This window comes from Pan paniscus, chromosome 11 (genome assembly GCF_029289425.2).
Source record: "Pan paniscus chromosome 11, NHGRI_mPanPan1-v2.0_pri, whole genome shotgun sequence".
Taxonomy (NCBI): Eukaryota; Metazoa; Chordata; class Mammalia; order Primates; family Hominidae; genus Pan; species Pan paniscus.
Window position 1 is genome coordinate 27015914 of NC_073260.2, and position 22065 is coordinate 27037978.

At 42.1% G+C, this 22065-nt stretch overlaps 1 protein-coding gene across 4 annotated transcripts in view; it reads right to left on the reverse strand.

Annotated features, from left to right (window-relative positions):
* The window catches only part of HSDL2 (hydroxysteroid dehydrogenase like 2), a 94188-nt gene that overhangs the window by 56331 nt on the left and 15792 nt on the right, over positions 1-22065 (reverse strand). For 3 of the 4 annotated variants that reach the window (XR_010109101.1, XM_003810855.6, XM_034928858.3), the window contains exons 2-4: positions 13038-13201; positions 11477-11575; positions 8164-8278 (exon numbers count right to left, since the gene is read on the reverse strand). Coding sequence is in view for 3 of the 4 variants with exons in the window: in XM_003810855.6 (XP_003810903.1) it covers positions 8164-8278; positions 11477-11575; positions 13038-13201 (378 nt within the window). In the remaining variant the exon portion in view is untranslated. The remainder of the gene's footprint in view (positions 1-8163; positions 8279-11476; positions 11576-13037; positions 13202-22065) is intronic. The other variant, XM_003810857.5, reaches the window with a different exon arrangement.

The following is a 22065-nucleotide window of genomic DNA, read 5'->3' on the forward strand; positions in this document are numbered from 1 at the left end:
AGCTCCGCCTCCCAGGTTCACGCCATTCTCCTGCTTCAGTCTCCTGAGTAGCTGGGACTACAAGGCGCCCGCCACCACGTCCGGCTAATTTTTTGTATTTTTAGTAGAGACGGGGTTTCACCGTGTTAGCCAGGATGGTCTCGACTCCTGACCTCGTGATCCACCCGCGCTCGGCCAAGATACATTTTAAACTACTCCTACAGAGTAACTGAACTTGCTCAGAAATCTGTAAGGAACTGTTTGTTTGTTTTGTTCATAGGGTACTTTTGTTTGCTTTCTAGAATTAAGACAGAAAAAGCAACTAATTTTCATCCTTTGAAATTCTGCTTAATGGCCTGACAACATGATCCGCTTGATGGAAAAAAACAAATCCTTGACATACTAGCCTTAAGCCCAAATGAGGTTATCCGCAACCACAACCATCCCAAATTCTGCCTCCCTAACACACATATGTAATTTTCAGAGATAGTTAATATACTTGTCGGTCAGCACAGTGGTAAATAACATGAGTGTTCAAGTCAGACAGACCAGGGTTCAAATTCTGCTTCTGCCCCTTCATTGTGTGATCTTGGGAAAATTGTATAGCATTCTAATGCTCAGTTCTCTCCTCTGCAAATGTTGGTAATACTCACTACCTTCTATGATTGACCAAGAGATTAAAATTAGATGATATATATGAGATACTTAGGACAATGTATATACTAAACATGAAATAAACAATCGCTGTTGTTAGTATTATGTATGCTGATTTATTTCATCTTAATAGGCATAGTACTTCTACTACATTGGAACTGTAATTTAGTAATATAACTCTCATTACATTCCCAAATTTAATTTTCACCAATATAAAATATGCCTTTGGGTGCAATACATAGCTTTATTTTTAAAAAGTCACTCATTAAGGTAGGTAATTTATTTAAGATTCAGATCCAATATTTCTAAAATGTTAATTTTTATATAATGTCAGCAGCTAAATAATATATTATAGCTTAATTTATAGCTTTATTTTAGCTACAAATTTAGCTTTCATTTACATTCAATGACTTCTAGGACTTCTGGGACTCTGAACTTATCCATTCTTTTTTTTTTTCTTTACCCTGAGCCAGGAGCTGTGAATGAACTAGTTCATTCTTCTTTCAAGTCAGTTTTTTAATTACCAAATGTACAATACTGGTGTTAAAAACAGCAACATCTTACCAAGCTTACCAAATATAATCAATACCACTAGAGGGGTTTTGGTAGATAACTGTTTTCATTTCCAAAGATGCTTCACTTTTATGGAGGTGAGGTGAGGTGGGGCAAACAATATTACAGCTGAGTTTCATTAAAACAGTGAAACTGCAACTCGAAGCATCAAGAAGAAACAAACTAAATCTACTCCAGTAAATAAGACCATATTTTACACTCAAAGGAAAGAGCTCATTTCATTTACATTCTAAACATGAGCTTTCCTTTGATCTATGGGACAAGACCTTTCCCTCTGCACTTTGCTGGCCTGGACCTCAACATTGCTAATCCTACATCAGGTGCATCTGTCACAGTAGCATGCCCTCTTGTATATTATATTGAAAACTCTTAGCACCACACTTAGATACTGATACCTTCAGCCGAATAAAATAGTTACGTTTACTGAAAACTTAACTATGTGCCAGACTCTGTTTTTAGTACCTTTCATGAATTATTTTACTTACTTGGGGTTGCAAACTCAAAGACCTGTAAGGCATTTGAGTAAATGAATAAAGTGAGCTGGTGTAAAAACTAGAGGTTCCTCTTCAAAGACTTTCCTCCCTGTCTAATTAGGAATAAATAGTAACTTCTTTAGAAGCAAAATGTATTCAAAGACCCGTACTAACATTCTTAAATATCTGCTAGCCGTGATAAAGAAATAATGTACTTTAAGTTCTTAGCTCCCACAATTTAGCCTAAATATTTGCCCTGGCATGCATATACTGGTCCAAGCAAGCATTAGGTCATAGCCTGTTCCTCTTCCTTATTTGAAGGTTTTTTACCTTTCTCAGCATTCCACAAGTTACCTCCTCCTTCCTTTGTTCTCCTCTGCCTTTGCCTCTTTTTAAAAAAAAGTTCTAAGTTGCTAGCCAACCAGGACAAATACAGAACGTGAGGTCCCGTTCCAGCCAATGGAAACCGGACACAGCAGTAGGGTGGACGCGTCAGGTTATAAATGACCCTGTCTCCTTTGATCGGTGTACTCTTGTGGCAAAACTGCTGGCAAGTGTACCCTTTCTGCAGAAAGTATAAAAACAGCCTTGCTGAGTAAATTAAATTTATGTTCAAGTGCTATTTCTTTACGGCACCAGGGAACAAGCATTTCAAACAGCTGGGAATAAGAAAAATCAACTGTTCAGAGATACAACTGAACCTTACTACTAAGCTTCTAAAAGCATTTAACATGATACAAACAATGTAATACTGGAGAGTATATAATAAATTAAATTGAAAAATACAAATTAAAAAAGAAATATGTTCTGTGAGTTACCAGGGAAGTAAAAATAAAATAAAATGGAAATATTTCTTTTCTTTTCTTTTTTTTCTTTTTTTTGAGAGGGAATTTCGCACTTGTTGCTCTCGTTGCACTCTTGGAGTGCAATGGCGTGATCTTGGCTCACCGCAACCTCTGCCTCTTGGGTTCAAGCAACTCTCCTGCCTCAGCCTCCCGAGTAGCTGGATTACAGGCGTGTGCCACCACACCTTGCTAATTTAGTATTTTTAGTAGAGACGGGGTTTCTCCATGTTCGTCGGGCTGGTCTCGAACTTCCGACCTCAGGTAATCTGCCCGCCTTGGCCTCCCAAAGTGCTGGGATTACAGGCGTGAGCCACCGCACCCGGCCAAAATAGAAATATTTCATTATGAATTTTCATTTTATAACATACCTTTCATAGAAGGCCAAAAATCTGACACTTTTCTTTGACCCAAAAGTCAGTGTGAGGTCTTTCATTTGGCATTGCAATCTGCTTTTAACTGGGAGCAATATTTAATTTTATTTAGTGGGTTTTTTTTTAAGTGGCTGTTTATAAAGGTAGGAACTTTCAATAGTGAGTAGAATCTTTGTGTGAGAGTTTTAATTTTAACTTTAATTTTTTTTAAAACAGAGACAGGGTTCACTATGTTGCCCAGGTTGATCTCAAACTCCTGGGCTCAAGTAATCCGCCTGCCTCGGCCTCCCAAAGTGCTGAGATTACAAGCGTGAGCCACCCCACCTGGTCTGTTTTGTTTTTAATTGCACCTTCACATCTAAAAATGTGGGTTAAGACATCACTTTCATTTTTGAAAAATGACCTCAATATAGGAAAGTAGACCAAATTATTTTTGCCAAATGGGCTTCCAAAGACATAATTTCACAAGGAAAAAACAAAGAGACTTATACATTTATGTACACATCAGTCATAATGTCAGTTTAAAAGGTCAAGTCTATAGTTATGATTACTAATTTTGACAAATCTACATAAAATTCAATGCTTTACTTGTATTGATCATCTCTTGGAAAGAAAACATGTATATTTTTAACTTTGTTAGGAGGGAGCAATTCCTAGTGAATGATACAATGAACAAACAATTTCTGCACCCCTGCAAAACATATACCTACATTTGTTTAGATTTTAATAAGTCTAAAGTTAACACTGACCACTGCTACAGCACTGCCTATAGTTATGATTAGTAGTTTTGATAAATCTGCCTTAAACTTGCCAAGATATTTGTCAATACCTTAGAAGTCATTTCATGTCATGAAAACCCAGTCTAAAACCTTTTTAATCACGTCAAAATTCTCCTGACGCCATATACCTAGGTGTGTGGTACAAGTTTAGCTTGGGACCAGAATTGTTTCAGGTTTCATTCTGAAATATCTGCATTATACTTAACCAGTTCAACATCACTACTCCAAAAATTTGAAATCCTTAATGTTCCAAAGAGCATTTCTTTTGAGCATCGAGTCAGCACTCAAAAAGTTTCAGATCTCAGAGCATTCTGGATTTGGGATTTTCAGACCAGGGATACTCAACCTGTATATGTATATCTGTGGCTTCATCATCTATAATAGAAACTGCCAGAAATCATTAAACTTATTCACACAACACGCCCTTAACTAAGCCTTAGTTCAACATGTTGAGCAATAATATTCCTGGCTAGGTTTATATTTTTAAGTATTTGTTTAAACAAATACTTAACATTCAATTGAAATTCTTTCACAAACTTGCCAGCTGTAAAATATTTTTATTCCCATATAATTTTTTCTAGTACCATGACAGTATCACATAGCAACACTGCCTATTTTATTTGAAAATAAACACAAACTCTTTCTAGTTCAAGTTTTTCATCACAATCTATAGGCTTGCCATAATTCTTTTTTTCTTTTTGAGACAGAGTCTCACTCTGCCGCCCAAGCTGGAGTGCAGTGGTGTGATCTTGGCTCACTGCAGCCTCCGCCTCCTGGGTTCAAGCGATTCTCCTGCCTCAGCCTCCGGAATAGTCCAGTAACAGGTGCGCACCACCACGCCTGGCTAATTTTTTGTATTTTTAGTAGAGACAGGGTTTCACCATGTTGGCCTGGCTAGTCTTAAACTCCTGACCTCAGGTGATCTGCCTGCATTGGCCTCCCAAAGTGCTGGGATTACAAGCATGAGCCACTGTGCCCAGCCATTTGCCATAATTCTTACTACAGTTGGATTCAATATGGTTTCATTCAATAGAGACCTACCTTACATATCGAATTTATAGAAATATGCCTTATATCTACAAACAAGTAAGCTTTCACCCATTTTGCTTGAACATACGGCCCTCTTGGCATAAGTCTCATTTTCCCAATTCAGAGAGAGATGTGGTTATGAGAAATATTTCACTTTCCCCTTTCATATAAGAAAAACAGGCTCCCCACGTCTCAGACGATGGGTGGCCGGGCAGAGACGCTCCTCACTTCCTGGATGGGATGGCGGCCGGGCGGGGACGCTCCTCACTTTCCAGGCTGGGCGGCCGGGCAGGGGGACTCCTCGCATCCCGGACGATGGGCGGCCAGGCGGAGACGCTCCTCACTTCCCAGGTGGGGTGGCGGCCGGGCGGAGGCTGCAGTCTCGGCACTTTGGGAGGCCAGGGCAGGCGGCTGGGAGGTGGAGGTTGTGGCGAGCCGAGATCGCGCCGCTGCACTCCGGCCTGGGCGCCATTGGGCACTGAGTGGACGGGACTCCGTCTGCAGTCCCGGCACCTTGGGAGGCCGAGGCTGGCGGATCACTTGCGGTTGGGAGCTGGGGACCAGCCCAGCCGGCGCGGCGAAGCCCCGTCTCCACCAGGGGAGTGCGGGAACCGGTCGGGTGTGGCGGCGCGTGCCTGCAGTCGCGGGCACTCGGCGGGCTGAGGCGGGGGAATCGGGCAGGGAGGTTGCATTGAGCCGAGATGGCAGCAGTGCAGTCCAGCTTCGGCTCGGCATCGGAGGGAGACCGTGGAAAGAGAGGGAGAGGGAGACCGTGGGGAGGGAGAGGGAGAGGGAGGGGGAGGGGGTGGGGGAGGGGGAGAGGGAGAGGGAGGGGGAGGGGGTGGGGGAGGGGGAGAGGGAGAGGGCCCACCGTTTTCTTTTTGCAAAAATATGTGTTTTATGTATGACTTTTTCTTCTTTTCATGCAATAGGTAACATGCTATAAATAAGTAATCTATATCTGTATCTGTACACACAGTTATACTTTGAATTTTACATTTAATATATGCTGTAAGTTATTCCATATCAGATCACAGAGATCTTCCTCATTACTTTTTACAGCTGCCCAGTTCACTGAAGTATAGGTATATAGAGTTTATTTAACTCATCTCCTAGGCATGGCATTTAGGGCATCTCTAATATTTTGCAATTACAAATAATGTCACATTGAGTAACCTTGCACATGTTTGTTTGGTTATTTGTTTGTTTTGTTGGGAGTATATTTTCAATGTAAATCCCTAGATGTGGGAATGACAGGTTAAAGAGTAAATGCACGTACACTTTCCTTAAAAAAAAAAAGAAAAAGAAAAACAACAGTGTAAATGCGATTATATAACTTGTTAGCCTGTCCTCAGCATCCAGAAGACAACAGAGCTCTGGCCCCATCTGATGAGGCAGTCGATAACCCTGCCACTCGGCTACAGCAACTATTGCCATGTGGTAATGCTTCTCTATTTGGCCAGATCTTCTAAGATTTCAAGAAAAGCTAGAAATCTGGACTTCTGTATAAATCTTCTAATTTTTTCAACATAAGCAACCAATAAAGTTTTTGAGACAGGGTCTCGCTCTGTCACCCAGGCTGGAGTGCAGTAGGGTGATCTCAGCTCACAGCAACGTCCACCTCCCAGATTCAGACAATCCCCCCACTTCAGCTTCCTAAGTAGCTGGGACTACAGGCATGTGTGCCACCATCCCAAGCTCATTTTTCTATTTTTTGTAGAGACAGGGTTTTGCCATGTTGTCTAGGCTGGTTTCGAACTCCTGGGCTCAAGTGACCCGCCTGGCTCAGCCTCCCAAAGTGCTGGGATTACAAGCATGAGCCGCCATGCCTGGCCCTAACTAATAAAACTTTGACTGTAGGTAACTAATGAAAACAATTTTGTTTTAACACTGTCTGGGCCAAGTTTTGCAGACCCAACAAAACATACCTGAGGGAAAAATTCAGGACTCTAACTTAATAACTTAGACATTTAACCCTCGTGACCAACCCTATAACATATTACTATATTACTGCCATTTTAAAAGTAAAGAAACTGAATCTGCAAGAAGTTAAGTTACTTGTCCAAGGTCACAAAATAGAAAGTCATGAGGGGTGAGTGTTAAGATTTGAATCCAAGCAGTCTTACTCCAGAGCCTAAGCTCCTAACCACCTGTTCTGTGTGTTAACAAGATACATGTAAGGTACAGAAGCAAGTTTTAACCTGATGTATCCTGATATCCACATGGAAAATATAGAACCAGAGGGTAAATAAACAAATAAATAAATGGACAATAAGACGGGTTGTCTGATGAATCCAGAACAGATCAAGACTATGTTCTTTCATTCGATAGTCTACATTTCCCTGGCAAAGCCCAAGAAAGTATTAGTGTTTTTATTGGTTACAATAAAGTGTGATTCATAATGAGAATGACCTTACTGTTATTTAAGTAACTAAAACCTACGTCTTTTTTTTTTTTTAACGCCAGGTCTTTTTCAGAGGAAGGAGACTATTGCTGGCTTCAGTAATCCGAAATAGTCCTATGAAAGGACTGTGTCCTATGAAAGACAGAGTATACATGTAAGTATTTACACATGCAAATATTTGAGAAAATGCTTGAGCTACACTTTAGTCTTTTTTTTTTTTCTTTGGAGACAGAGTCTTTCTCTGTTACCCAGGCTGGAGTGCAGTGGCATGATCACAGCTCATTGTAGCCTCAAACTCCTGGGCTCAAGGGATCCTCTTGCCTCAGTCTCCTGAGTAGATGGGACCACCACCACGGTCTCAGTAGCACACACACCACTATGCCTGCCTGATTTTAAAAACTTTTTTTTGTAGAGACAGCGTCTTGCCATCTGGTGCATCTCAATCTCAATCTCCTGGCCTCCAATAATACTCTCCTCACCCGAAGTGCTGAAATTACAGGTGTGAGCCACTGCACTCAGCCTACTTTAGTCTTTCCTAAATTCATAGAGAAAAGGAGCTCCAAATAAAGATATTTAAAATACTATCGGGCTGGGCATGGTGGCTCACGCCTGTAATCCTAGCACTTTGGGAGGCCAAGGTGGGTGGATCACCTGAGGTCAGGAGTTCGAGACCAGCCTGGCCAACATGGTAAAACCCTGTCTCTACTAAAAATACAAAAAATCAACTGGGCGTGGTGGTGGGTGCCTGTAATCCCAGCTACTCAGGAGGCTGAGGCAGGAGAATCGCTTGAACCTAGGAGGCAGAGGTTGCAGTGAGCTGAGATCGTGCCACTGCACTCCAGCCTGGGCAACAAGAATGAAACTCCGTCTCAAAAAAATAAGTAAATAAAAAATAAAATAAAATACTATTGACTGAATGAAGGACTTTTAGACCTTTATAAGGATTGACTAGATTTTGAACTACACTGTTAATTTGGCTCAAATCTGTTTACAACTATGTAAGTTCCCTGAGAAACACCGCAACATCCTCCCCCACAACTCTTCTTGCAAACTTACGCAAGGTAGGTGCCTCTGGTGTTCACGTTCATCATCAGATCCAATCTCTTGGTAGGTGTGTCCAATGTATTGGTCAAACTAATGGCACTGGCATTATTTACCAGAATATCAATTCCTGTTTTCAAAATAATCAATTTCATTTTAATGAAAGACTTTTTATCACACACAAAAAAAGCGTTTACTCTCTTGAACCCTCAGGTGATTCACAAATACAGTCATGTACCACACCTAACATTTCAGTCAACAATGGCCCATATACGCAACATGGTCCCTTAAGATTACAATACTGTTTTTTTATTTTATCTTTTTTCTGTCTAAGTATGTTCACATACATACTTACTGTTGTGTTACAAACGCCTACAGTAGTCAGTACAGTAACATGTTATACAGCTTTACAGCCTGGAAGCAATAGGCTATGCCATACAGCCTAGGTATGTGGTCAGCTAGACTATCTATGTTTGTGTAAGTATACTCTATGTTCATACGATCAAAAAATCACCTAATAATGCCTTTCTCAGAACATATCCCCATCATTAAGCAATGCATGGCTATACTTCCTTTAGATAATATGACTAACCACTACCAATGCAAGACTGGTAGCTATTTCAAAATAGCACCTGCATGATTGTCACTAGCACAGTGGAAATACAGCCAATTGCCAGAGCTCCATGTGAAACTACAAGGAGGCTTAGTCTTCGGTGGTTTGTAGCTTCCACTCTTAACTGTTCTCTTACCTCCTGGTTGTCCCTCCCTGTCTCCATAAACCTTGGATCAAATTCCTTAAAGTCTTTCTTCCTCTCTAGCATGAAGTTTCAAAGGCCTGTCCTCCCTCCAAGCATAGTAGTCTCCCTTCCCCCAAGGCCCCTCACTTAAAGGGAAAGGCTCCTTTCTGGTCTTGAGAACTGGGAAAAGAGAAAGACCTACTGTTTCAATCCCAGGCAGATCATCAAAGTGGATCAATTTTGTTTTAGTGACTCATACACACACACAAAAAAATAAACCTAGAGTAACTACTATTTCTGCAAATTCTATCTAGTTTCTACCTATAACCAACAAGTTTTGCTTATAGTTATATGCTTAGTGAAATAACATTAAAGGAAAATGGTAAAAATACAAAAACTATGTCAAACATTTTTTCTTTGTTTCTACCTGGTCTTCATTATTCTTTGTAAAGTGTACTTAATGATGGTTGTGTAACAATATAATAAACTTCAATGTCACTGAACTGTACACTTAAAAATAGGATGGTAAATTTTATGTTATGTGTATTTTACCACAATTTTAAAAAATTAAATAATAAATTCAAGGCTGGGGACAGTGGCTCATGCCTGTAACCCCAGCACTTTGAGAAGTTGAGGTGGGTGGATCCCTTGAGGTCAGGAGTTTGAGACCAGCCAGGCCAACATGGTGAAACCCCATCTCTACTAAAAACACAAAAATTAGCTAGGCCTGGTGGTGGGCACCTATAGTCCCAGCTTCTTGGGAGGCTGGGGTTGGAGGATCACCTGAGCCCAGGAGGCCAAAGCTGTGGTGAGCCACGATCATGCCACTACATACCAGTCTGGGTGACAGAGTGAGACCCTGTTTCAAAGAAGAAAAAAAAAAGAACTAAAACTGAATGAATATGGGAGAATGAAAAGCTTCAGCTTTCTCCCCTTAGGTCCTCTCCAAAAATTAGTGGATAAACTAATTACATCAAATCCTAAGTGGCACTAGTTAACCACTTTTACTACTAGGTTAAGTCATTTTAGATAAAATATCCTGCATTTGAGTGTGGCACATTTCACATTTAGGGCCCTATCAGTTGGACAAATATCATTTTGCATTTTCTCTCCTCTTCTGACACAGGCATTCACATTTCTTTGGGAAAGGCTGCCGGCTAGGGGTAAGATTTTGGATTTAAGGGAAGAGGCTCCACTTGAGCCAAAGCTCCGTGCTTCAGTCCAGCACCCCACAGCACTCTGCATTGGGATTATAAGTACAGCCTTGCTAACACTGAAGCATTACCTCATTTTCCACTGGCCATTGTCCCTCACATGTACACATGGTCCTCCAGAACATTAGCGGGGAGAGTGGTAATGGTTTAGGCAGGATTTGGACATGCCTAGGTGCCCTACTACAATACCATGAAAGCCTTAGCTCAATCCCCAGCACCTTTCTTCTAGGAACTTTTGAACTAATTGGGGAGAAAAGAAATACTAAGATCTAAAATAGTACAAGAAAAGGATCAAATGAATGTTTTAAGAAATCAGAGAGGCCGGGCACGGTGGCTCACGCCTGTAATCCCAGCACTTTGGGAGGCTGAGGCGGGTGGATCATGAAGTCAGGAGTTCCAGACCAGCCTGGCCAATGTGGCGAAACCTGTCTCTACTAAATATACAAAAATTAGCCGGGCATGGTGGCAGGCGCCTGTAATCCCAGCTACTCGGGAGGCTGAGGCAGGAGAATCTCTTGAACCCAGGAGGCAGAGGTTGCAGTGAGCCGAGATTGCGCCACTGCACTCCAGCCTGGGTGACAAAAGCAAGACTCAGTCTCTGAAAAAAAAAAAAAAAGAAAAAAGAAATCAGAGAAAGAAAAATATACTTCTGATTAGTTGGCATGGTGACGGAACTGACTTTGTGAAGAAGATGAGATTTAACCATATAAAGGAAGAATTTTTTCAAACACAAATATATAAGGCACAAGTGCAATTTTCTCACATACATACATTGTGCAGTGTCCAGGACTTTTAGGGTATCCATCACCCAAACAGCAAACATTGTACCGATTAAGTAATTTCTCTTCATCTACCCCCCTTGCATCCCTTCTTTCTTCCCAGTCTCCACAGTCTATCACTCCACACTCTTTTTCTTCTTTTTTTTTTTTTTTTCTTTTTGAGACAGAGTCTTGCTCTGTCACCCAGGCTGGAATGCAGTGGTGCAGTCTCAGCTCACTGCAACCTCCACCTCCCAGGTTCAAGCAATTCTTCCACCTCAGCCTCCTGAGTAGCTGGGATTACAGGCGTCCACCACCATGTTCAGCTAATTTTTGTATTTTTAGTAGAGACGGGGTTTCACCATGTTGGCCAGGCTGGTCTTAAACTCCTGACCTCAAGTGATCTGCCTGCCTCGGCCTCCCAAAGTGCTGGGATTACAGGTGTGAGCCACCACGCCCAGCCTTATCAGATGGTTTTAAACCATGTTCTGCGTGAGCGAATACATATTTCTCCAAAGACTCAGAAAATTCAAAACTCAAAACAAATTTTTAAATTAACATTATAGTTATACCTTTATTTTACCAATATCCAATAATTTTTTCAGAATTAAGGTATTACCTCCAAATTTCTTGATGGCTTTCTCCACTGCAGCACTGATCTGCTGTTCATCTCTCACATCAACAATACATGGCAAGGCCTTTCCTCCAACTGCTTCAACTTATATAAAGGATACAAAGTGAAAAAGCGTTAAAGCATTTAAATATTATACCTTTAATTCCAATATCACAGTCAAAAGAAAAAAGTACCCTGTTTTCAGAAAATCAATATAAATAACTCTATCTTACCACCAGTGACTCTACCATATAGCAGGACAGACTAGCTAGGCTAATACTATTAAAAAACAAAAACGAAGGTTTGGTGGGGGTTTCTTTGTAATTTTTTTAAAAAGCTAAAAAAAGGAAGTTTTTTGTTTGTTTGTTTTTGTTTTTCAGACAGGGTCTCACTCTCTTGCCCAGGCTTGGGTGAAGTGGCACAAACACAGCTCACTGCAGCCTCAATCTCCCAGGCTCAAAGGATCCTCCCACCTCAGCTTCCCAAGTAGCTGGGACTATAGGCGTGCACCACCACGCCAGGCTAATTTTTCTATTTTTTGTAGAGACGCGGTTTTGCCATGTTGGCCAGGCTGGTCTCGCACTCCTGACCTCAAGTGATCCACCCGCCTTGGCCTCCCAAAGTGCTGGAATTACAGGCATGAGCCACCTCACCCAGTTGAAAGTAATTTTTAAAAACTTTTTATTGTGGAAATATTCTAAAGTATACAAAAATGTAAAGATGCTGTAATAAACTAACAGGAATCCATCACCTATCTTCAACGATTGTTAGTTTTGTCAGTTAATATGTTTATCTTTCCTGTCCCCTATTTTATTTTTTGCTGGTGTGTTTTAAAGCAAATCCCTGACATCATTTCACTCATAAACACTTCACATGCATTCCTCTAACATAACCACAGTGCTCTGAACATGATTAACAAAACTAGCAATGTCAACTGAAGTTGAATTTTTAAGCCCTCTCTCCTGGCTCTGTGCCTAGCGCTATGCCTTAAATAGAAGTATGTGATAATTATTTGTCAACTAAAAGTATTAAAATGATGACTTGCAAATTGTGCAGAGAATAAATAACACAGAACGCTTTCTCAAAGAGTTCATGCCACTCACCAGTCAAATTCTCTCCTCTCTACTCCACTTCCCCACTCCCCCTCCCATCCAAGAACCACTGCCCTCAAGAAACAAGATTTTTTTTTTTTTAAGAGACGGAGTCTCGCTCTGTCACCCAAGCTGGAGTGCTGTGGCATGATCTTGGCTCACTGCAACCTCCACCTCCCAGGTTCAAGTGATTCTCCTGCCTCAGCCTCCCGAGTAGCTGGGTGAAATTACAGGTGTGAGTCACCACGCCCAGCCATGAAATAAGATTTTTAACTGGAGTTTCTCACATTGCTTAAAAGTGCTGGAGAAAAATGGTCAGAAGCACTGCCCCAAGGTGACAACATAAATACTTCTTTAACTAGATAAAATTACGTTCAGGGTAGCTTTCAAATAGCTTTAACTAAACTCTTCAGCAAATTCTCTATGTATTGAAACCACTAGAAAGACATTTTATCAAATGGCACTGTCACACTCACTTTCTTCAGCAGCAGTATAGATTGTGCCTAGAAGCTTTGGATGTGGCTGGGCGGTCTTTGCAGCAATAACAATATTTGCTCCATCCTTTGCTGCTTTCAATGCAATAGCTTTGCCAATGCCACGGCTTGCTCCTGTGATAAAAACTGTACATCCTGCCAGCCTCCTACAACAGAACAAATACGACCTTATTAGAAGACCCAATGTTTTATTTACTGACAGGTATCAGAACCTCATGCATATTTTCATAATATATGTTTCCTCCTCTGTGAAATTTTCTCTAAACCCTCCCCATGCCCATCTGATGGCAGATAACTCCACTATACTCCCATTGCACAATGACTGATAAATTATTTATGACAACTGCAGTTGGCCAGTCTTGCTGTGATTTGGCAAACAAAATCTGTTCAAATGCAAAGCAAATCTTCAAGAGAAATGAAGAATTATAAAACAAATTATATAAACATGCATTTTTTCCCCACAGAAAACGTGTTAATAAAGCTTTTTTTTTTGAGTGGTGGGATTATGAGCAAATTTTATCACATCCTTTATATTCTTTAATATTTTTCAAAGTTTCCACAATGACTACATACCACTTAAAATAAATTACCTAAAAACAAATAATTGTTCAATGAATGCTCATAATAGCCAGGGTGGAAACAACCCAAACGTCCATCAGCTGATGAACGGATAAGCAGAATGTGGTGTAGCCACAATGAAATACAATGAAATAATGTTCCGCAATAAAGTACTGCTATGAGCTACAACATGGATGAACCAAAAACATTCTGCTAAGAGGAAGAAACCAGTCATGAAGGACCACATATGATGCCATTTATATGAAATGTCCAGAATAGGCAAACCTATAGAGACAGAAAGATCAGAGGTTACCTAGAGCTGGGAGTGGAAGGGGTTGGAGGCTGACAACGGAGGGTTGAGGGGTTTCCTTCTAGGATGATTAAAAGGTTTTAAAATTGACTGTGGTGATGGTGGCACAACTCTGTGAATATATTAAAAGCCAATGAATTGCGTATTTTAAATGAGTGAATAGTGGGGTACGTGAATCACATCTCAAAAGAGCTGTTGAATAAACAAACGCTCACAAATTGCTGCAGGTTGATCTGAAATATTCTGATTCAAATGTACTGATGGGTCCCTGTGCCCATTTCATTCTTTGTGTGTGTGTGTTTTGTGTGTGTGTGTGTGTGTGTGTGTGTGTGTGTTTTTCTTTTGAGACACAGTCTCGCTCTGTCGCCCAGGCTGGAGTGCAGTGGTGCAATCTCAGCTCACTCAACCTCTGCCTCCCGGGTTCAGGCAATTCTCCTGCTTCAGCCTCAAACAATTCTCCTGCTTCAGCCTCCCAAGTAGCTGGGACTACAGGCATGGGCCACCATGCCCAGCTAATTTTTGTATTTTTAGCAGAGACGTGATTTCACCATGTTGGCCAGGCTGGTCTCGAACTCCTGACCTCGTGATCCACCTGCCTTGGCCTCCCAAAGTGCTGGGATTACAGGCATGAGCCACCGCACCCGGCTAGCCTGTTTTTTGCTTTTTTTAAATGGAGATGGGGTCTCACCATCTTACTCAGGCTGGCCTTGAACTCCTACGTGCTTTTTTTTTTTTTTTAAGACAGCTCTGTTACCCAGGCTGGAGTACAGTGGCGCAATCATGTCTCACTGCAGCCTTGAACTCCTGGGCTTAAATGATCTTCCCATCTCAGCCTCACAAGTAGCTGGGACTACAGGCGCACACCACCATACCCAGTTACTTTTTTAAATTGTTTGTACAGACAGGGTCTTGGTATGTTACCCAGGCAGGTCTCAAACTCTTGGCCTTATGTGATCCTCCCACCCTGGCCTCCCCCATTTTATTAAGTTCATTTAAACTTTCTGCTTACTCAGTGGCTAAGTGAAACGGAGACACCTAAAATAATTTCCTAGTAAACTCATAAAAGAAAAACTAAAAGAATAAAATAAAGATAACAGCAAGGGAAACCCGCTTTCTTGTTTACTTTCTAAGGGCAAATTTAAAAGTCTGCTTAAGGAAAAGAATGGAGAGAGAAGAGCAAAAGTGACAATGACAAAGAAAAAGGGATGACCTGAGATTGGTGATAGATTAACAGGTTTGTTAATAAAGGAACATAAAACTCTTGCACGACCCAGAGGATTACACTCCAGAAGAAAGAGATCAGAGGTAAAAGTGGGAAGCGGTTTTAAAATAAGGAATAATTTGTTTGGTAAGAAGGAGGGAGAGTGGAGAAGTGGGGAGAAGTCAGAGAGGTTCAAATTATTTTTCATGAAATATAGCACACATATAAAAAGCATGTAAAACAATGTGTATTGTTTAATGAACAAAATTAAAATGAACAGTAGTATCAAGGCAAGAAATAGAATATTACCAATACCCCAGAAACCAGCCTGTATATTCCTCTCCAACTCTATCCTCCTTCCCTCCCCCACCCCACATACCTTAAATGTTATGCACTCCCTTGTTTTTTCATTATTCCTAGTACCTAGGTCTCTGAGTCTAAATCAACAGTCTGCAAACTATGGCCCCAGGCCAAATCTGACCCACCACCTGTTTGTGTGTGGCCCTGGAGCTAAGATTGATTGTTACAGATGAGCATTTGTGATCAATTCGATGACAAGGAATGCTAATTTTGAATCCCAATTAGGTAAAACATTAGCTCTCTGCTACTTTTTTTTTTTTTTTTTTGAGAGCGGTTCTTGCTCTGTCGCCCAGTCTGGAGTGCGGCTCACTGCAACCTCCGCCTCTGGACTTAAGTGATCTTTCTGCCTCACCACTCAAGTAGCTAGGACTACAGGCGTGCACTACCACACCTGAAAAAGTTTTAATTTTTTGTAGAAACAAGGTCTCACTATGTCACCCAGGTTGGTCTTGAACTGGGCTCAAGCGATCCTCCTGCCTTGGCTTCCCAAAGTGCTGGGATTATTAGCATTAAATTAAGTTCATTTAAACTTTTTACTTACTCACTTGCTAAGTGAGAAGGAGACATCTAAAATAACTTCCTGGTAAACTCATTAAAAAAGAATAAAAGAATAAAATTAAGATAACAGCAAGGGATGTTATCAATCAATAACAGGAAGATAACCCCAGCCTTATCTCCCTGTTATTGATTGAATTGTGTCCCCCAAAAAGCATGTGGAAGTCCTAACTTCAGAAGGTGACCTCAGTTGGAACCAGGATTGCTGAAGACGTAATTAGTTAACATGAAGTCATATTGGAGTAGGCCCTTACTCCAATTGGACAGATGTCCTTCTAAGAAGGAAGACTATGTAAAGACAGTCACATGGAGAATGTGTGATGACAAAAGCAGAGAGCCTGGAGGGATGCAGCTGCAAGCCCCAAACACAAGGATTGCTGGCCACCCCCAGAAGCTGGGAAGAAGCAAGGAAGGATTCTACCCAGAACTACAACAGCACAGCCCTGCTGACATCTTGATTTCAGAATTCTAGCTTACAGAACAGTGACAGCATCCATTTGTTTTAAGCCATCCAGTTTGTGGTTCTGTTTTTTTGTTTTGTTTTTTTGTTTTGTTTTGTTTGAGACGGAGTCTCACTCTGTCACCAGGATGGAGTGCAGTGGCACGATCTTGGCTCACTGCAACCTCCGCCTCCCGGGTTCAAGCGATTCTCCTGACTCAGCCTCCCAAGTAGCTGGGACTACAGGCATGCGCCACCACACCCAGCCAATTTTTGTATTTTTAGTAGAGACGGGGTTTCACCATGTTGGCCAGGATGGTCTTGATCTCTTGACCTCATGATCTGCCCACCTCGGCCTCCCAAAGTGTTGGGATTACAGGTGTAAGCCACCACGCCCTGCTCCAAAGAGGATAATATCCTTACCAGCAGCAGTGAATGAGTATAAGAGTTCCCGTAGCTCCACCAACTCCCCCAACACTTGGTAATTTCTGACCTTAAAGTTTTTTTGCCAATTCAGTATTATGAAATGATATCCCAATGTGATTTTCATTTGCACTTCCCCAGTTACTAATGAGGTGGAATATATTTTTGTTCCCATGTTAATGGTCGCTTGTGTTCCTTCTTGTTGTGGGAAGTCAGGGATCCCGAACGGAGGGACCAGCTGGAGCCGCGGCAGAGCAACATAAATTGTGAAAATTTCATGGACATTTATCAGTTCCCAAATAATACTTTTATAATTTCTTATGCCTGTCTTTACTTTAATCTCTTAATCCTGTTATCTTCGTAAGCTGAGGATGTACGTCACCTCAGGACCACTGTGATAATTGTGTTAACTGTACAAATTGATTGTAAAACATGTGTGTTTGAACAATATGAAATCAGTGCACCTTCAAAAAGAACAGAATAACGTGATTTTTAGGGAACAAGGGAAGACAACCATAAGGTCTGACTGCCTGCGGCGTTGGGCAAAAAGAGCCATATTTTTCTTCTTGCAGAGAGCCTATAAATGGATGTGCAAGTAGGCGAGATATTGCTAAATTCTTTTCCTAGCAAGGAATATTAATGTTAATACCCTGGGAAAGGAATGCATTCCTGGAGGGAGGTCTATAAACAGCCACTCTGGGAACGTCTGTCTTATGCGGTTGAGATAAGGAGTGAGATACGCTCTGGTCTCCTGCAGTGCCCTCAGGCTTACTAGGGTGGGGAAAAACTCCACCCTGGTAAATCTGTGGTCAGACCGGTTCTCTGCTCTCGAACCCTGTTTTCTGTTGTTTAAGATGTTTATCAAGACAATACGTGCACCACTGAACATAGACCCTTATCAGTGGTTCTGTTTTTGCCCTTTGCCCTGTAATCTTTGTTAGACCCTTATTAGTAGTTCTGCTTTTTGCCCTTTGAAGCATGTGATCTTTGTACCTACTCCCTGTTCTTACGCCCCCTCCCCTTTTGAAACCTTTAATAAAAACTTGCTGGTCTGAGACTCAGGTGGGCATCACAGTCCTACCGATATGTGATGTCACCCCCGGCGGCCCAGCTGTAAAATTCCTCTCTTTGTACTGTCTCTCTTTATTTCTCAGCTAGCTGACATGGAAAATAGAAAGAACCTACATTGAAATATTAGGGGCAGGTTCCCCCAATATCTGGCATGCCAAGTGGCTTTTTCCCAAGTGCATGTGGGAACCCGATTCCTTTTGGTACGTGTGTAGAAACGTTCATTGGTCTGGTTCACAGAAATGCTTGTTTGGCTCCCTGACGATTGGTGAGTTGTCTGTGTATTGTCCGGGGTAACTATGGGTTACGCAAAGTCTAAGCATTATGCTTATCTCTGCTATATTAAACTCCTGTTAAAACAGGGAGGAGTTCAGGTACCTATGGAAAACATGGACATCCTATTCAGGGCAGTGGAAGAACACTGTCCTTGGTTTCCTGAAAAGGGAATGTTAGATGTGGAACTATGGGATCATGTCGGTGCAAAATTCCAGGAACTGGTCCCAACAGGAAATTATGCTCCCGTCACTGTTTGGGGTGATTGGGCCTTGGTACGTGCTGTCCTAAAATGCCAATCCTGTAACCCCCTGCAGTTACCACAGTTTTCTGAGTCTGGCGACCCTCTACCTCTTCCTCAGGTTTCCTCTCCCGTTCGGCCTTCGTTATCTGCTCAAGCCTCTCCCTTCACCAACTCCTCCCCTACCTGACGATATTGAGGACTCAATATCTAACTCCGGTGACTTTGGCTTAACGTCACCCCCAATGATCTTATTTCTTTTCATGAGGAGCCGGTACTTGTAGCTCCCACGGACCCGGCTTGGACAGCCCAGGACCATATCTATACTAACTCTTCCCTCTTCAAACCTTTGCAGCCTTTGCTTCCAGAGCCATCTGATGGCTCCAGAACCAAACTACAATTTACCTGTAATTCTGCAGGCCCTCCCTCATCCACCACAGCCCCTCACTCTCCTGTCATTTCGGTCCCTCATTTGGTCACTTTGCCATCCATTCAACCTGCTTCTCTGTACCCTTCTTCACACGTGGACGCCCCTGCCACTCTGGTTGCACAGGATTGAGCCAATAATCACCAGTATGCTTATGCCTCTTCTGCTCCCCCAATGCCCCTTTCTCACACTCTCATACCAGTCCGACCTCCTCAACCTCAGTTTCCCTTATCTACACATACTTTTCCTGTCATTTCTATGCCAAGTCCATCTCATGTGCCTGTTCTTGAAACTTCCATGCAACACTTATTATGCCAGAAAAAAGAAACAAGTGGATTAGAGGCATCGGCTTATCTGGTCGCGCTGGAGTCTCCCAATGCTCAAGGGGTACAAGTGCATCGATATGTGCCGCTCAATCTTACCTTTTTAAAAGAATTCAAGGATGCTTGTACTCAGTATGGTCCTATTTCTCCATATGTTAAAATGGTATTACAGACTCTTTGTACTGAGGTCATTTTGCTTCCTTTAGACTGGGACCTTTTGGCAAAAGCTGTTCTAACTCCATCTCAGCATTTACAATTCCGTACCTGGTGGTGAGAGGAGGCCCATCTACAGGCTCAGCTAAATCGGGCTGATGACATTCCAATTACTCAGGCTCAGCTCACAGGATCCGATAATTACTCTGACACTACCTCCCAATTAGGCTTTGATGCTCTCACCATGGAACAAGTAACAAAGGTGTGTATGAGAACTTGGGATAAATTACGTGCCCCAGGTCAAGCTCCTGTTTCTTTTACTACTGTTAAACAGGGTCACAATGAATTATATCCTGATTTTTTGGCTAAATTACAAGATGCTGTTGAAAAATCCATCTCTGATGAGCGTGCTCAAGGTATTCTCCTTTGTATGTTAGCATGTTAGCTTTTAAGAATGTGAACCATGAGTGTAAAATGGCCATGCATGCCATCCAATGACAAAATTTAGCTGATCACGAGGTGTTGCCTGCATATATTAAAGCTTGTGAAGGCATTGGATCAGAGACCCACAAAGCTATTCGGTGGGCACGGGCTATGAAGGACGGCAATCAAACCGGCTCGACTGATTCTTTTCTTGGAGCCTGCTATAACTGTGGTCAACTTGGTCATACTCGAAAAAATTGCACCATTAAAAACTTAAAAGCAGCCAAGCCAGCTCAACAAACACAGCCAAATGCTCCTGCTACTGTTTGCCCTTGTTGTCATAAAGGCAAACATTGGGCAAGTACTTGCCATTCTAAATCTGATATAGATGGAGATCCCTTGCCACAGAACCAGGGAAATGGGAAGCGGGGCCAGTCCCAGGCCCCAATATGAAATGGGACACCTCAGACTCGGACCAATGTTGCATTTCCACTTCAAGCGGTCCCAACGCAGCCCCCAGCACACACAAATTTACCTACAGCCAACTCAGATAGGTCCCAGCCTCTTCTTCTGCCTCGGTACACTTGTCTACCTCCACAGTAGGGGGTGGGGCGGTCAATCTCTGTAGTACCATTCCTCTAAATTTACTACCTAATTCTTTCCCTTTAATTGTCCCCACGGGGCCTTTACCTCAAGGTTCTGGCCCTTTACCTCAAGGTTCAGTGGGCCTGGTGTTAGGTATGGCATCCACTACTACTAAAGGAATCACGGTTCATACTGGTCTCATTCTGATTCCTCTAATGAGATTAAACTTATGGTGTCTGCCAAGGTTCCTGTTTCCATTCCATCCGGTGAGTCAATTGCTCAATTACTTTTACCACCTAATATTGTTTTAAGCAAAGGAGATAAGACACGGGGCCCTGGGATGCGCTCTGGTGGTGAAAAAGCCGCTTATTGGATTAATGTAATTTCTAAACAACAGCCCACCTGCACCATACACATTCAAGGAAAAAAGTGTGAGGGCCTAGTAGATACTGGGGCTGATGTTTCTATTATTTCCTCTAATCTATGGCCTTCCTCCTGGCCTAAACATCCCACTAACATGGGACTAGTAGGGGTTGGAAAAGCTGATGAAGTTCACCAGAGCACATTTATCTTGCCTTGCACTAGCCCTGATGGTCAAAAGGGTACAATTCAGCCTCATATCACACCAATCCCCATTAATCTTTGGGGTAGAGATTTGCTGGCACAATGGGGGGCTGAAATTAATATTCCACATAACTCTTATAGGGCTCCCAGTCAACATATAATGGAAAACATGGGGTTTGTTCCAGGACTCAGTCTCAGTCCAAGACATGAAGGAATTACCAAACCTCTTCAAGTTACCGTAAAAGAAGACAGGGCTGGTTTAGGTTATCCTTTTTAATGACGGCCACTGCTACGCCTCCTAATCCTATTCCTCTATGAGGGAAATCTGAAACACCTGTTTGGATTGAGCAGTGGCTGCTCTCTAAAGAAAAACTGGAGGCTTTAACTCAATTGGTTTCTGAACAGTTACAACTTGGAAATGTGGAACCTCCTCTTTCCCCCTGGAATTCTCCTGTGTTTCTAGTAAAAAAGAAATCAGGGAAGTGGAGGATGGTAACTGATTTAAGGGCCATTAATGCTGTAATTAAACCTATGGGAGCCGTCCAACCCGGCATGCCTGCCCCTCCTTTAATACCCAAGAATTGGCCTCTCATAGTTATTGATTTTAAAGACTGTTTCTTTCATATTGCTTTACATAAATCAGATTGTCAAAATTTGCTTTTACTGTACCATCTATCAATAATCAGGAGCCTGCAGCTCATTATCAATGGAAAGTACTTCCTCAGGGAATGCTGCTGAACACTATTACATAGGCAAAAAATTATCCCTCAATGAAAGCAAGCCAGTGTTATGGAAAAACTCCCAAACCAATACCTGGGAACCTGGAACAATTATAACGTGGGGAAGAGGGTATGCTTGCGTTTCACCAGGAGATCATCAATCCCCTGTCTGGGTGCCCACTAGAAGACTTAAACTTCATGTGCATACTGACAATGAAAACCACAGAAAAGAGATGTCCGCGTCAGAGACTGCCCTCATACCTGGTGAGATCTGTGCGGACTCCTCAGAAACTGGTAGGCCAAATCAAAATGGGTCTGGTTCAGTCCTCCCAAATGGCAACGGAGACCCCTCTAACTAATCCCACATCTCCTTACCTTTCTTTTTCTC